The sequence below is a fragment of the Tasmannia lanceolata genome, unplaced genomic scaffold, assembly GCF_043159265.1.
Source record: "Tasmannia lanceolata isolate RefF3 unplaced genomic scaffold, GAP_Taslan_0.1 ptg000008l, whole genome shotgun sequence".
In the NCBI taxonomy this organism is placed as follows: Eukaryota; Viridiplantae; Streptophyta; class Magnoliopsida; order Canellales; family Winteraceae; genus Tasmannia; species Tasmannia lanceolata.
The window spans coordinates 30,399,554-30,413,072 of record NW_027518685.1 but is presented as its reverse complement, the minus strand read 5'-3'; the positions used below and the strand labels follow the sequence as shown (position 1 = coordinate 30,413,072).

The 13,519-nt window shown below is 39.9% G+C and overlaps 1 protein-coding gene across 12 annotated transcripts; it reads left to right on the top strand.

Annotated features, from left to right (window-relative positions):
• Positions 1-3,104: 3,104 nt before the first annotated feature.
• Positions 3,105-13,519, top strand: LOC143885142 (tRNase Z TRZ1-like). 12 transcript variants are annotated; one of them, XR_013253151.1, is made up of 9 exons: positions 3,105-3,363; positions 9,263-9,425; positions 9,525-9,595; positions 10,047-10,142; positions 10,285-10,398; positions 11,587-11,655; positions 11,781-11,855; positions 11,991-12,121; positions 12,924-13,519. XR_013253151.1 is itself a non-coding variant. In XM_077389159.1 (9 exons), exons 1-8 carry the CDS (start codon positions 3,151-3,153, stop codon positions 12,063-12,065), a joined length of 876 nt encoding a protein of 291 aa, XP_077245274.1. In that variant the 5' UTR covers positions 3,105-3,150; the 3' UTR covers positions 12,066-12,082; positions 12,947-13,519. The 12 variants fall into 12 exon arrangements, 6 of the variants coding, with proteins under 6 accessions (XP_077245274.1, XP_077245273.1, XP_077245272.1 ...); XR_013253150.1 differs by having other exon boundaries at positions 12,905-13,519; XR_013253155.1 differs by having other exon boundaries at positions 11,781-11,880; positions 11,991-12,082; positions 12,947-13,519.

The window sequence follows — 13,519 nt, the reverse complement described above, 5'->3', positions numbered from 1 at the left end:
ATCGTAAAATGACCAAATCATCACTCCCGTCCTTTTTTTCCCATACTGGAATCCGTCTTGAAAGTATTTTCCTTTTTTTATAATTGCACTAGCTCACTTTGTATTTTCTTTTTTAATTAGTTTCTGGGAACTTTTGGGGATTGTAGTAAACCTTGACGAGCTGATTTAGTGCAATTATCAAACCATGGTAGCGTGAATCCTTTTAAAACTTAATTTCCAGAATGGGATTTGCTAGCACCCATTACGGCTTTCCACCTAATTCTATATGTATCTATGAGATCGAGTATGGAATTCTGTTTATTCACTTTAAATTGAGTATTCGTTTCCCTTCTTTTCCTGCTAGGATTGGAAATCTTGTATTTTACATATCCATACGTTCAAGTCAGATCAGATATTGTTATTCATGATATTGATCCGATTCAGTATTATTAGGATGTAATATATCCCATAAAATTTACAGGAGAAAGACTTATCAACTCTATGGGATTGGATCCCGAGTTGGAAATTCATCCAGTTAACATAAGAAGAATATTTGATTCGTAGAAATGACAAAATAAATCCTTTGCTTCGATCCGATGTTTAAAACCACCACATTCCTTTGTTTCTAATGATGTTTTTGAAGAATTGAATCCTTGATTGTCGTAGTATCTGTTCCTCTATAGCATGGACGAACTCTTCATAAGCAAGAAGAAAGAAGGAATTTTTTAAAAAAAAAAAGATTGAGTTAAGGGAAAATGCCATTTTGGAGTTTTATCAACAATTTGCTTGTGTAAGTGGGAATCCGGTATTTTCTGAGTAAAGAACCCATTTCTGTACTAAGGGTAGGTTGATAACCCACAAGGCATTCTACCTAACAAGGTGGATACTTATGATCCTACTTGGACGAAATGGAAGATATTGTCCATAAACAGAAGCACGTCTTGTTCATTAACATCCTGGAAATATTCCACCATGCTCACTATTCAGCAGGTTTGGTCTTCATTCATGAGGTGGCTGTTGCCACATGCAACAGATCATCTACGAAATGCCTTCTGTGATGGACTAGCAAATCCCTTCCAAAATATCCCTCAAACTAACTTCTTTACATTTGTTGTTCTTTGGTTTTGAGATTACAAAGTTAGACTTAATATAAAAAATTCTTCTTCTTTTTATTTAATTATTTCAAATTAATGTTGGCCCGGTCTACCTCTTCCTTCTTAATTCTCACATTTGTATGATCAATGAACACATTTTGATTCCCTATCACCTGATTCAAAATTATTTCCGATGGATCCGTAAAACTAACGAAACCCCATGGGACAATCTTAAATCCAATTTTTATATTATTTTATGAAAATACCCTCCAAATTTTTATAAATATAAGTATTGATTCATGGGTATTTATGCAAAAAATAAGCCTAATCCATTTTTTGAAATATTTCTATTTTTATTATTTTGTCATTCATCTCTCTCAAGTCTCCCGTCACACCTTCTTCTCCCCTTTCTCTAACTGCTGACCCTAAGTACCCGACCCATTGCACCCTCATGCCTCACCATTGCTCCTTGCGCTCGCCAGGGGTGAAGGCACATATAGCGTGAGTGGGGCCACAGCCCTGAGCTCCCCTATGACTTGTAAAATCCCTTTTTATGAGTACTAATATGTGCAGAAATTCCAAGTGATATGGCCATGGCCCCCCAATGACTAATGCAGGCACAGTGTAAATTATTCCGGCCCCCCGAGTGTAAATTCCTGGTTCCGCCCCTGGCACTCGCCCTTGCCCTCTGTTGAGAACTTAATTGTGAATAATGTACGTAGGACCTACCAAGACACTCTAGTGAGGGAGAGAAGAATAGAATCCCCAAAGGTTCAGAAGTTGAGGAAGAGACAGAGAATAAGGAAGTTTGGCCAGAAGATAGAGCACCTGTAAACATGGCTTCACTAATGTACGCTTCAGGGATCACGTGCTTCCCAAGCCCCCCAATTGCTCAAATCCAACTCATGTATTTTCTTTTCTCTTGCTTGTTTTGAGCTTGTCTTCAAGGGTATCATGACCCTGGTTGTTTGGCCATCTTCCTTGGAAATTGTATAAGGATTGGGCAGCAGTAGCGATCTTGTTCATGCTAGTGTATCATCTTTCTTTATTTAATATACTGGCAAGGGTCCGGCTAACCCTAGCTTACCCATAAAAAAAAGACACTATGATGAGATGGTCTGATTTGGAATAGATAGTGACCAAGACACGGAAAAGTAGGATCCAAAGAACACTCTAAATATGATCTGACTGATAAGTGATGTAAATGAACCGTGACTATGCCATAAGTGGGTCTAATGGAAAATGACATGGAGACCGAGAGTATCACCTAACAGGGGACCTGCAATGAGAATATGCCATGTGTTCCAAAAAAGGAAAGTTACTTTCTGATATTTCCCTAGAACTAAGGGCTGGCTAACGTCTCTTGTGATGTTGTGGCTAGAATCAATTTGTCCGGTCCCCTCTTAGATCCTACTCTCAGTTTCCCTAGCATTACTCAAAAATAAATTTGTATAGGCACGATTACAGGTTTACAACTATGACCCCTTCCTATTTGGCCCCATCTTCAATCTCACATTGCTTAAGGGGCCGTTTGGATATCAATATTTTAAAATCTCAGATTTCCTCAAAATCCTGGATGGGAGATGAGAGAAGAAGGAGACCTCCGGTCGTTTTTTGATTTCTCTCCCCTCTTTTTGTCGAGTGAGAGAGTGGGAGATCGTATCGTGTTTTCAGGTTTTTAAATCCTCACGATGGGGAGAGATTTCTAAAACCTGAATTTCTTACTTAAAATCCAAGATAACGGATTGTAAAATCCATAAATTTGCACCGCTTTCAAACTAAAACATGGATTCTAAAATCAATGTATCCAAACAGCCCCTAAAGGTGAAGTTGGTAGCAATTGGGAGATAGATTTATGCAATGGGATCGACATTGGATCTCACATTGTCAAGCAGCAGAGTCGAGAGGCACTATGGATCATCTACTGGCCCCACCTTGTATCTCACATTGTAGTTAATATGCATTCTAGAAGATAAATCATCTAATGGGCCCACCTTAGAGAGAGAGAGAGAGAGAGATTAAAAAGGTCGCATGTGCTCGACCTAAACTTGCCCAAAGCCGAACACAGACAGAAGTGATGGGATCGACAAACCCTGCAGAGTCCTCCGAGAAGAAGAAAAAGAAGGGTTTAAAGGTGGAAGGTTATCCAGTGGAGGGGCTATCGATCGGCGGTCAAGAGACCTGCATCATGTTCCCAACTCTAAAGATGGCTTTCGACATCGGTAGATGCCCACAGAGAGCCATCTCTCAGGACTTTCTCTTCATCTCCCACGCTCATATGGATCACATTGTCAGTTTCTTATCCACTATAAAACCCTTTCCTCCATGCTTACTTTAATTTTATCAATCCCCATGCTTTTATTTTTCTTTCTCTCTCTTTTTGTGTGTAATTTGATGTTCACTGCAATTGCATATCTGTGGTGTTGCCGTTGAAATCTGTCTTGGCTGTTACGTGCCTAGATGGGTCACACTTAGGGTAGAATAAATTAGTCTATATTTGTTTATACCTTGTGAAATTCTCACTAGTGTTTTTTTTTTTTTTTTTTGGTATGGATAGGAGTCTTAGAGATGAAGATTTATTTAGATTGGCTTGGGTAGGAGTTTTAGAGTGAGTGGTCAGGTAGGTTTTCTATAACATGTAAGTAGTCTATTTCAAATTAATGAAGAAATTTATTTTAGAAATTGTGTTTTGCACACAAAGGAGGGCTGACCCTTCCCTCAAAGTGGGTCAAGAGGCTCATCTTCCCTCTAAGAAGGTCAATCATGCTGCGAACCGATTTGGGTTCATAAGATTGGCTCTCGGAAAGTGAACAGGGCTGACCTGGCCCTGGGAAGATGACCTGCGACCCACTAACACAGAAGGGCGTTGGAAAGATGACCGGAGCTGGACTCCGGGGCGACTCTCTAATGCCTAAGGCAGACACGACGAGCTGAGCTCTATGAAAAGATGAGAGCTCTGAGAGTGATTGGTGTGACATGATACGTACCTTGGATTTTGGTCCCCCTTTTATAGAGTAGAGTCCTTAACCCTTTAAGAAAGTTGATTTTCTAGGACTTTTTCCTAATTGGGCAGGTTTCTCGGAGTTTCGGTTTTCGAGTTTGTCTGCTGTGACAAATGTAGTTTCTCGGGTTTCTGGAAGGGTTGTGAAATTATCCTCTACCCTTACTAGCCTTTAAATCTCCAGGTGCCACGTGCTGAGGTTCCAATTGGATGCCAGATTTTACGCCCAACATACCGCCCCCCCCACTTCCTCGGGTCGTTTAGGGCAAAGGAAGTAGTTTTGTTTGGTTGGATCTGGTCGATTGATTGGGGCAATTCCCTTCAGTTGATACCTGGAGTTCTCCGGTGGTTGGGGACCGTTTGTCTTGGTCTAGAGAGGTCGGTGTGGGCGCCCATCTCTGTCTGTTCGGCTTGGTCCGAGCCGTAAAGCACATCTCCATCCATGATTCCATTGGCCTTGAAATCTTCTTGTAGAACTGATCTGAGGGCGGATACTGTAGTGTGAACTGTCTCCTCATGGGTGAAGGCAGGATCATTTCTTTTCGAATGACTCCCACCTCGGTTTATCTAGGTCAGCTCTCCGGGCTGCAAACAGTCGATGAAGATCTTCTCTTAGGTCGACTAATGTAGGTCGACACTCTGTTGATCTCGGGTCTCGTAGCTCTGGCGGAGGTTTCTAACCGGCAGAGTTTGGCTAGAGTAGCTCAGTTTCCGGGGGTGTTTTTCTTGTTAGGTTGACATTGGCACCAGGACCGTGCACATCGGTCCATATAGGTCTGTTTTTGGACCAAACACCTCAATTTTTTGAACTTGATCCGAGATTTTTCTGGTTTTCAATCTCCCCCTCTTCCGACAGAAGCGGAAAGAGTCAGTTCACCTTACTAATAGGGCTCTGCGCTCTTGAATTCTGATTGATCCGAATGTTGTAATCCTGTTGTTCCTTTATCCCGCGCTCTGTAGCTGCTGGGGACTTCCCAGACGAGGAAATAGCTGTCACAGAAGAGGAGGGCAGTCACCAGTGACGAAAGGAGCTAGTTACCGTAGGAGCTACAGATTCCGAAAGTTGTACTGCTGTCTTCAGGGGCGAATGCAAAGAGCGGTTTGCGCTTCGCGCCCTAAACGTCTTAGTTACCTGCAACTGAATCTGTAAGCGGCGCAGGCAAGAGGGATAGGGCTGGAATGCACAATGATAAGGAGGAGAAGAATTAGTAGAGATTGATTGGAGGTCTGTTGGATACAGCTGCCCTATTTATTATATATCAATAAATCGATGCGACTCAAGCTATCTTGTAAATTGGTTTCCCCTTGTAGGGATAGGGCATGACAAAACACCTCCCTCCTTTAGAGCTTAGTTCAAATGCCGAACGGTGGGCAATCGAAGGCAGCACACACCATCATGAATGCTTATGTTCTTTTGGGAAAATGTAGAATAATACACCTACCGAGACGAAAGCCAAAGGCGAATCCCGTAGGTGGACATGGCAAGCAGACAGTCGATGAATTTCCTACCCATTAGCTGACGAGTTCTTGCAGTTTGGGCGGAAGTTTATCCTTAAGCTTCTTGGGAACATATTTGGGATCTGCTTTTACCTTGGTCTGTTTAAGTCGGTTAAGGTTCCTTCCACCTCGGAACATCTAGGTTGGTTGAGGTTCTTCATCCACCTCGGACCGTTTAGGTTGGTCCGGATTTGTGTCACTTGCTTCTTGACGCAGTCGTTCTTATTCGGCTAGGATCTTCACCTGCTTAATAAGAGATCAGTTGGATGAGCTTGATATCTTGATCTGGGTTGGTTGGACATTGCCTTCTACTCGAATTTAAGGAGATCCGAGCTAGATATGCCGATCTGTTTCATTTTTTAGCCTGGGTTGATTCGTCCTGCCTGATCACGCCAAGCCGCTTGCTTTTTCTTCCAACCTGATCTTGCCGAACTGCTTGGTTTATGTATTTGAGCTGCTCGGCCTACACTGATCCGTCCTGAAACTTGCGAATTACTCTCCTGCCCTTGGTGGGAAACCTTGGCGGGAGATTTCAAGCTCGGGACTTCGACATATCCTCTCGTGATCCAAGTATGTCTCTAGTGCCTACTGCGGTGATGACATGTCTCTGATCGCTGCTTGGGAAGTGGAAAGGTCACGATCTAAGGCGTTGGTTTGCGTTAGCTCGGGCGGTGGAAGGCTATTTAAAGGATGAGGTCTTCAGTTCTTTCCGATGCCTGCCTAGAGAGCTCGGTCTTACTAGCTCAGTCCTTTGCTTTTCCGCCAGTTTGGCTTCAGTAGCTCCTGCTTCTTCCTTTGGTAGTGCAGTCCTTCCACTCCGGTTGTCGAGCCCACAAGTTCGCTCCAGCCAGCACATAATCCATGTCCTCCCAGAGCAGTCCATCTAGATTGGCAGTACAGTAAGTCTTCTTTTCCTTGTTTCCTATATTTCCTTTTCATATGTCCTCAACTTCTTGGTCGGCCTTCGATGCTAGGTCGGTTGGCCCTTCTGGTTATTGGCTGGAAAATTGCTCTGACTCTAGGTTAGGTGTCTGTTCTTCTTCAGACTCATCTTCGGAGTCTGCTTCTTCATCTGCACGGGCAAGTTTTCGGATCATTCCTCTCCCCGAGGAGCATGTCCTATTACTCTATTAGTAGCCGTAGGGGATAATGCGGTAAATGCCAATCCGGCTTTACGGGTTCGTGTCTTAGACGAACCATGTTGCTTCACCGAGCAGGACTAAATCCAATACTTGCATTTAGGGAAAAAAAAAACCTTGGTTGGAAAAAGCAAATTCAATCCCAAGAAAGTGCTTAATATAACCTAAATCCTTGATATCAAAAACATTGTGCAAGTATTGTTTTTGGCAATTTCTTTTGAACTATCCCCACTGAGAACAATGTCATCTGTACTTATTATCAAAATAACTGTAGTTGTAGTTATCTTCCAGATGAAAGTTGAATGGTTATAGGCACTTCATTGAAAACCCTACTGAGAAAGAGTAGCACTTAGCTGATCGAAAGATAACCTGGATGCTTGATTTCAAAAACAATGCACAAGTATTCTATTAGAATAGTAGTAGTGCCTGTTGTCCTCCTAATGAAAATATGAAACATGAATGGTCATAGGCACTTCATTGAAAACCAACTGGGAAAGAGTAATACTAAGTCAGTTGAACTATGCTTTTGGTGAAGGTTTCGAACGATAAATGGCCGTTTGGAGTCTACCCACATTCCCTTGCTCCTCCAAAGGATAAGAACTCCAAGGTAAAGCATATATACTCCCTCTTGATTATCTCTATGAAGAAAAGCATTCTTCATGTCTAATTGATGCAAAGGCCAAGAACGCATGACAGTCACAAAAGGAATCCTTGCAGAGTTTAGCTTCACAATAAGAGATAATGTCTCCATCATTCAAAACAATAGGAGATAATGTCTCCTGACAATTATATCCGGTTCCCTTTTCTACAAGGCATGCTGTATATCTATCAATTGCACAATTTAATTTGTACTTCACAGTGTAGACCAACTTGCACCCTACTGCATGTTTTGCCCTAGGTAATTCAAGTAGACTACTAGTTCTTTGTTTTTCAAGTGCTGCCATTTTAGCCATAGCATCTTTCCACTTAGGATGAGCTAAGGTTTTCTGCAAGCCTAGTAGGAATAGAAAGAAAGGAAACATAAGCAAGACATGCTCAAAATAATGGAGACAATGAACTATATGAAACAAAGTGGTTAATAGGGTGTGACAAGTACAAGTTCTTTTTTCTTTATGGAGATCAATGGGCAAGTTAGAGGAAGAAGATGGAGGAATAGAAGAAATACCTGGTGAATCAAATGGTTGTAGATGTTCTTTGGATTGGTCTATTTTTTGGATTTGAGACTTCCTACTGGTGTAAACTTTGCAAAAACTTGTCGGCTGGAACAACCCATGGAAATATTGATGTGGTGTTATGTCTCGTCTCTAGGCAAAATATATTGTGGATTGTGGGTAATTCAGTGTTGAAGTGGTGTTCCGTCTCATCTCAAGGCAAAATAGATGGTGGATGTGGGGTGATACACTGAGTTACCTCATATAGTTTATACACTTGATCATTCTTGTAAAGAAAATGAGAAGAGATCCGATTGGAGAGAATGATTTGGATGTCATTTCAGGTTGAATAAAAGAGGAAAATAAGCAACAAGATTTTGGATGCTGTTTACCTTGATTTCGACATCATTCGAATACTAATTGAATAAAATAATCTACTTCTCGTGTGACATCATTATTATGGTTATTTTATTAAATTAGTATTATATTAGAGGAAAGTGTTCCTGTGCTGCAGCGCAGGGAGCTCCCTGCGCTTTAGTGGCTTATAAAGTCTCCCATTCGTCACTTTTTGTGGACCCGCAAAGGTGGACCCGATATACGAACCAATGGGAGGCTTTATAAGCCACTAAAGCGCAGGGAAGCTCCCCTGCGCTGCAGCGCAGGAACACTTTTCTCATTATATTATGGTATACCATGTAATGAAGAGTGATTTGTCAAAATCAAATCACTCAAATGACTCGCAGCAGGCATCACCCCATTGGTTGACATTGCTTGAAAATTTGTTTTGACTGGATGATCTCTTTTTTTTTTTTTTGAATAACTTTTTTTTAGAATAATTTTAACCGGATGATCTTAGCCATGTGATTAGTGGGCTGCAAATGAATGCATAAGGCAGGAAATGAATTTCCATTTTATAACTATCCTTTTTGCAGGCCACTGATCAGATGGCTCATTTGACCAGTATGATTTTCCATGTTATAATTAGACTGACTCTGCAGCCATCCATGTGTTGATTTGAATGATTTGCATTGTAGTACGGCACAAATGATTCACACTAGGTCATTCATCTTATATTATATGTTGTAATATTTATTTATTTTATGTAAGACAACAAAAAACATGATATCACTAGTGGAATACCAATGCGTCCATATGGATTAGTCCCACACTAAAAATGGGTTGGGGATTCCCTATGTCATAAAAAAAAAGACGTTCAACGGTGGATTTTTTTTGAGACAGACTTCTATTCTTGCATCTGTTTGCTGTTTTGTTACCTTTGTTTTGTTTTGTTTTTGTTTTTTTTGAATGGCAGACTAGAGCTTGCTGTTTGATAGAACTATCACATTTCTTATCATTGCTGTACTACTAATTATTGTCTAAATGCTTCTCTGTTGATTTCAGGGAGGACTTCCCATGTATGTTGCCACTCGAGGCTTGTACAGCATGAAACCCCCTACTATTTTTGTTCCAATAGCTATAAAAGAAAATGTCGAAAAGCTATTTGAGGTACACAGAGCAATGGATCAATCAGAATTAAAGCACAATCTTATTGGACTGAATGTGGGTAAAGTCCTATCTTCTCTATCCAATTGTTAGTTGTGACAGAAGTATTATATTGGAATCCAGCGTTTGGATTTGAATTTCTATAGCTTTATCTTTGCAGGAGAAGAGTTTCATTTAAGGAAGGACCTTAAAGTGAGAACATTCAGAACTTACCATTGCATACCAAGTCAGGTAATGATAGGGGAGGTTGTGACTTGTGAGCCTCTTACAAACATATGCATAATTTTAAATTTTGTCTGAAATCCGAAATTTGGGCCGAAATATTTCGGTGTTGGTTTGGACTGTAACCGAAAGTACATTGAATCGAAAAAATACAGGATTTCGCAGAAATTTTCCTGAAATTCCAAAATTTATTTTTCACCATTATTTACAAAATAAAAAATTTCCACCGAAATTTGATACATTTGAGTGGAATTAAAAAAATGAATTTTTTATCAGGGTTTTACATGATTTCGGTCGAAATTTCCACCAAAAGGCGGCCGAAACCAATACCGAACCCGACATTTAAATTCCTGTCTATATGTTCGTATGTGCGTATAAACTAGTTTTCAGTGAAATGTTCCCATTAAAGAACTCTTTTGCTCATTGCAAACTTTTTCTAACTTCTCCAAATCTATGCCAGGGCTATATTGTTTATTCTGTAAAACAGAAACTTAAGCAGGAGTATGTTGGCCTATCTGGAAATGAGATCAAGAACTTGAGGTTATCAGGTGTGGAGGTCTGTCTCGATAGACACTTCATAGGAACATGCTAAAAAAGGATTTTTAAAAAAAAATGGGGTTTGTTTTAATCTGTTAGTTATGCATATTTCATATTATCTTTTCTGTGTCTAGCTTTGAATTAGATCCGCATATTGGCAGATTACTGACACGGTGACAGCCCCTGAGATTGCTTTTACGGGAGATACTATGTCTGATTTCATTATTGACCCAAATAATGCTGATGTTTTAAGAGCAAGGATTCTTGTAATGGAGGTGATCTTCTATATTTGTTCTTCATGCATTATTATTTCTCTGCTTATAGTTTCTACGAAGCTTGGCTCATGTTGCGATCTCTGTAAGTTTTTTATTTTTATTTTTTGAATGATCATCTCTGTAGGTTTTTATTTCTTTTGAATTTTAGAAATATGTTATGATGACTGTAGATAACTTGTACTTTCCAGACTTCAATAGTACATTCACAACATCTAAAGATTATCTAGAACAAGGTCTCACTGTTCTAGACGAATGGAAATCTAAAGGATAGAAGACAAATGAATGGAAATGACTTGAACAAGTGAACAACACAATATGATAGAAAAGAATAGAACACAGCGTCTTACCACATCTAAAGGTATCTAGAACAGCATTTCACTATTCTAGATGAATGGAAAAGTAAAGGATAGAAAATGAATGAATGGAACTGACTAGAACAACACAATATTATGAAAAACAAATAGTGCCTCACCATGTCTAAACGATATCTACATCTCACTATTGCAGATCAATAGACTCGTCAGTTGCCATGTCTATACTTGTGGAAATAGGCAAATGCTTACCAAATCTAATTGGATGACTACTGTTCCAAAAGTGTTCCTCATATTTCTATTGTGCATGTGTTTGCCACAACTTGGAGGCTAATCACTGGTTAGTAGTCAAAGTAATAGTATAGTTATAAGTCTTATGGGGAAGTTACCATCCAATGGCTATGGCCTAAGCCTTGTGGCAGGAGATCATGACTGTTGATTTGGTCGGGCACCACAGGTCCATCCATTGCTATTGGTCCCACTTTGCTTTGATCAGATGATCTTGGACCCTTTTTCATAGGTGATAAAGAAGGTATTCTTTATGACCAGACAAAGCTCTCAGATACTGCAGCCTTGATCTCTGTTTGGCATGGGATTTGGACCGGTTGTAATGCATGGTGGCCTCATCTCCTTAGTTGAGATCCATATGTATGTGTGTGCGTATCTATCTTGGCTGTCAAGGGACTCGTGAAAGTCCCATTTAACTATGGTATTCTCCATCCAAATCTCGGTGCATGTTTTGGGTTTGCGTGCTTAGTTACTCTGATAATTGATAACACAACTGTGGTGAATGGGTTGTGTGAGCTCCACATCAGCTACTTCCCTATTAATCCCTGAGCTATACCGAACCTTTTATATTTTTTTTCTTCTCATGCAGAGCACATTTGTTGACAATGCAGTGACTGTGGGGCACGCAAGAGACTATGGCCATACCCATTTGTCCGAGGTCCTTTCTGAAGCAGATCATGAAACCCTTTTTATGCTCTATAAATATGTATTTCATATAATTTTAATATCCACTGGGCTTCTAATTATCTGTTCTTTTTTCTATACCTGTGATTATCTTTGCAGATAGTTAATTATGCAGACAGGTTTGAAAACAAAGCCATTGTTCTAATCCACTTTTCTGCTCGCTACCAGTCGGATGTAAGTTTTTGGCAGTTCTTTTTATGTAAGTTTTTGGCAGTTCTTAAAAATTTATATTTCTTTTTTTCTTGGGTCTAGTTAATATTTTCATAATCATAATTCAGGTCTTGATCATATAGCTACTGGCTTTATCAGGAAATTCAGGCTGCTGTTTCCGCATTGCCTCCGATGTTGGCTGGTCGAGTTTCGGCACTTACAGAGGGCTTCTGATGAGAAGTTGGAATTCTGTAAGATTCACTGTTGAGAAAAAAATGAAAATCTCTCTAGTATCCCTTACATTAGTAGTTATAATCACTACCTCACTTCTCTTCTAATGCCACAAAACTTCAGATGAAAAAACTAGCCTTAGGCCATGTTTGGCAATCATGAATATTTTTTTCCGGAGAATATTAGTTTTTCAAATTGTGAGAAAGGAGTAGGGAGAGTGGGAGAAGGAGAGACTTGAGAGGGCATGAGTTAGGCGAGGATGAGAAGAGACTAAGAAACTGGGAAAATTTTAATCGGATTTTGACTAAAGTATTTTTTTCCCTTGTTTTTCAGTATTTTCTCATGCTCTCCTCACTCAGTCCCTCTCTGGTCTCTCCCTTTCTCACCTTTCTCATCATTGGGTGACCGAATATTCCATGAAAAAAACTCATGGTCGCCAAACATGGCCTTAGATTATTATCTTGCCTAAAAAGACTTCTGTCTTTTCCTCTCATGGATGTCGTTGCTTTTTGCCCCCTTGAACTCATTGAAAAGTTGAAAACAATACCTGGTATGCCTAACCCCAAAATTTTCTCATTCTTTTCAGCACCAAACCAACCAGCCCATGTCTTCATCGTCTTCTCCTCATGATCTCTCATCCGTTGTTTGGTATCCAGTTTTCGCTACTATTGTACTTCCATTTCCAGTAAAATAAATGAAAAACACTCTCTTGAAATGGAAGTGACTATCTTAGAAGATTGGATAGGTTCCAATCTATCACAACTTTCCCCCCTTTTCTCAGACCCTACCACATCTTTGGCTCTGTTGAATTTTTTACTGATTTTTTTTTTTAACTTTCAAATATTTTCCTGGGGGGAAAAGCACAGCTAAGTCGGGTTAATCAGGCAATGTTCTCTGGATCCTCTACTGTAACTTATACGCAAGTGGGAAAGAAGTCTCGATGTTCGAATGCCGGTTATTTCTTAGAAGGAAAGTTCTAAGAGGATAAGGAATCTCATCGTGTTATGCGGAAAAAATCACAAACTTAGGACAGTAATTCCGCTCCAAATTTCAATGATCAAAACCTTGATCTTGTTACTCTTGCATTGCTGTCCAAGAGCCAGTGACAAAGTCTCGACATTATAAAGGTTTATGTTTATCTGAACTAGTATCTGGTCCTTTGCCATCCAACTGAGGGAGCCAAGCAACTTACAGACTGGTGATTTTCAAGTATTCTTGCTTTCTTTTGTATCACAGGCATACTTGACATGTTGCTTTTACTTCTGGGGCTGTTTTTTTTCCTCTTTAATAAAGGGAGTAAGAATGGAGAAGAAGAATGTAAGCTTAGCCAGTATAATTTATTTTTTGCTAGGTAAGCTGGGATTGATGTTGCACTTGCTTCGAATGAGATTTTTTTTCCTGAACAATCAAATCCCATTGATCAGGGTTCTGGTCTAATCTATTTTTGCTTTCTTATA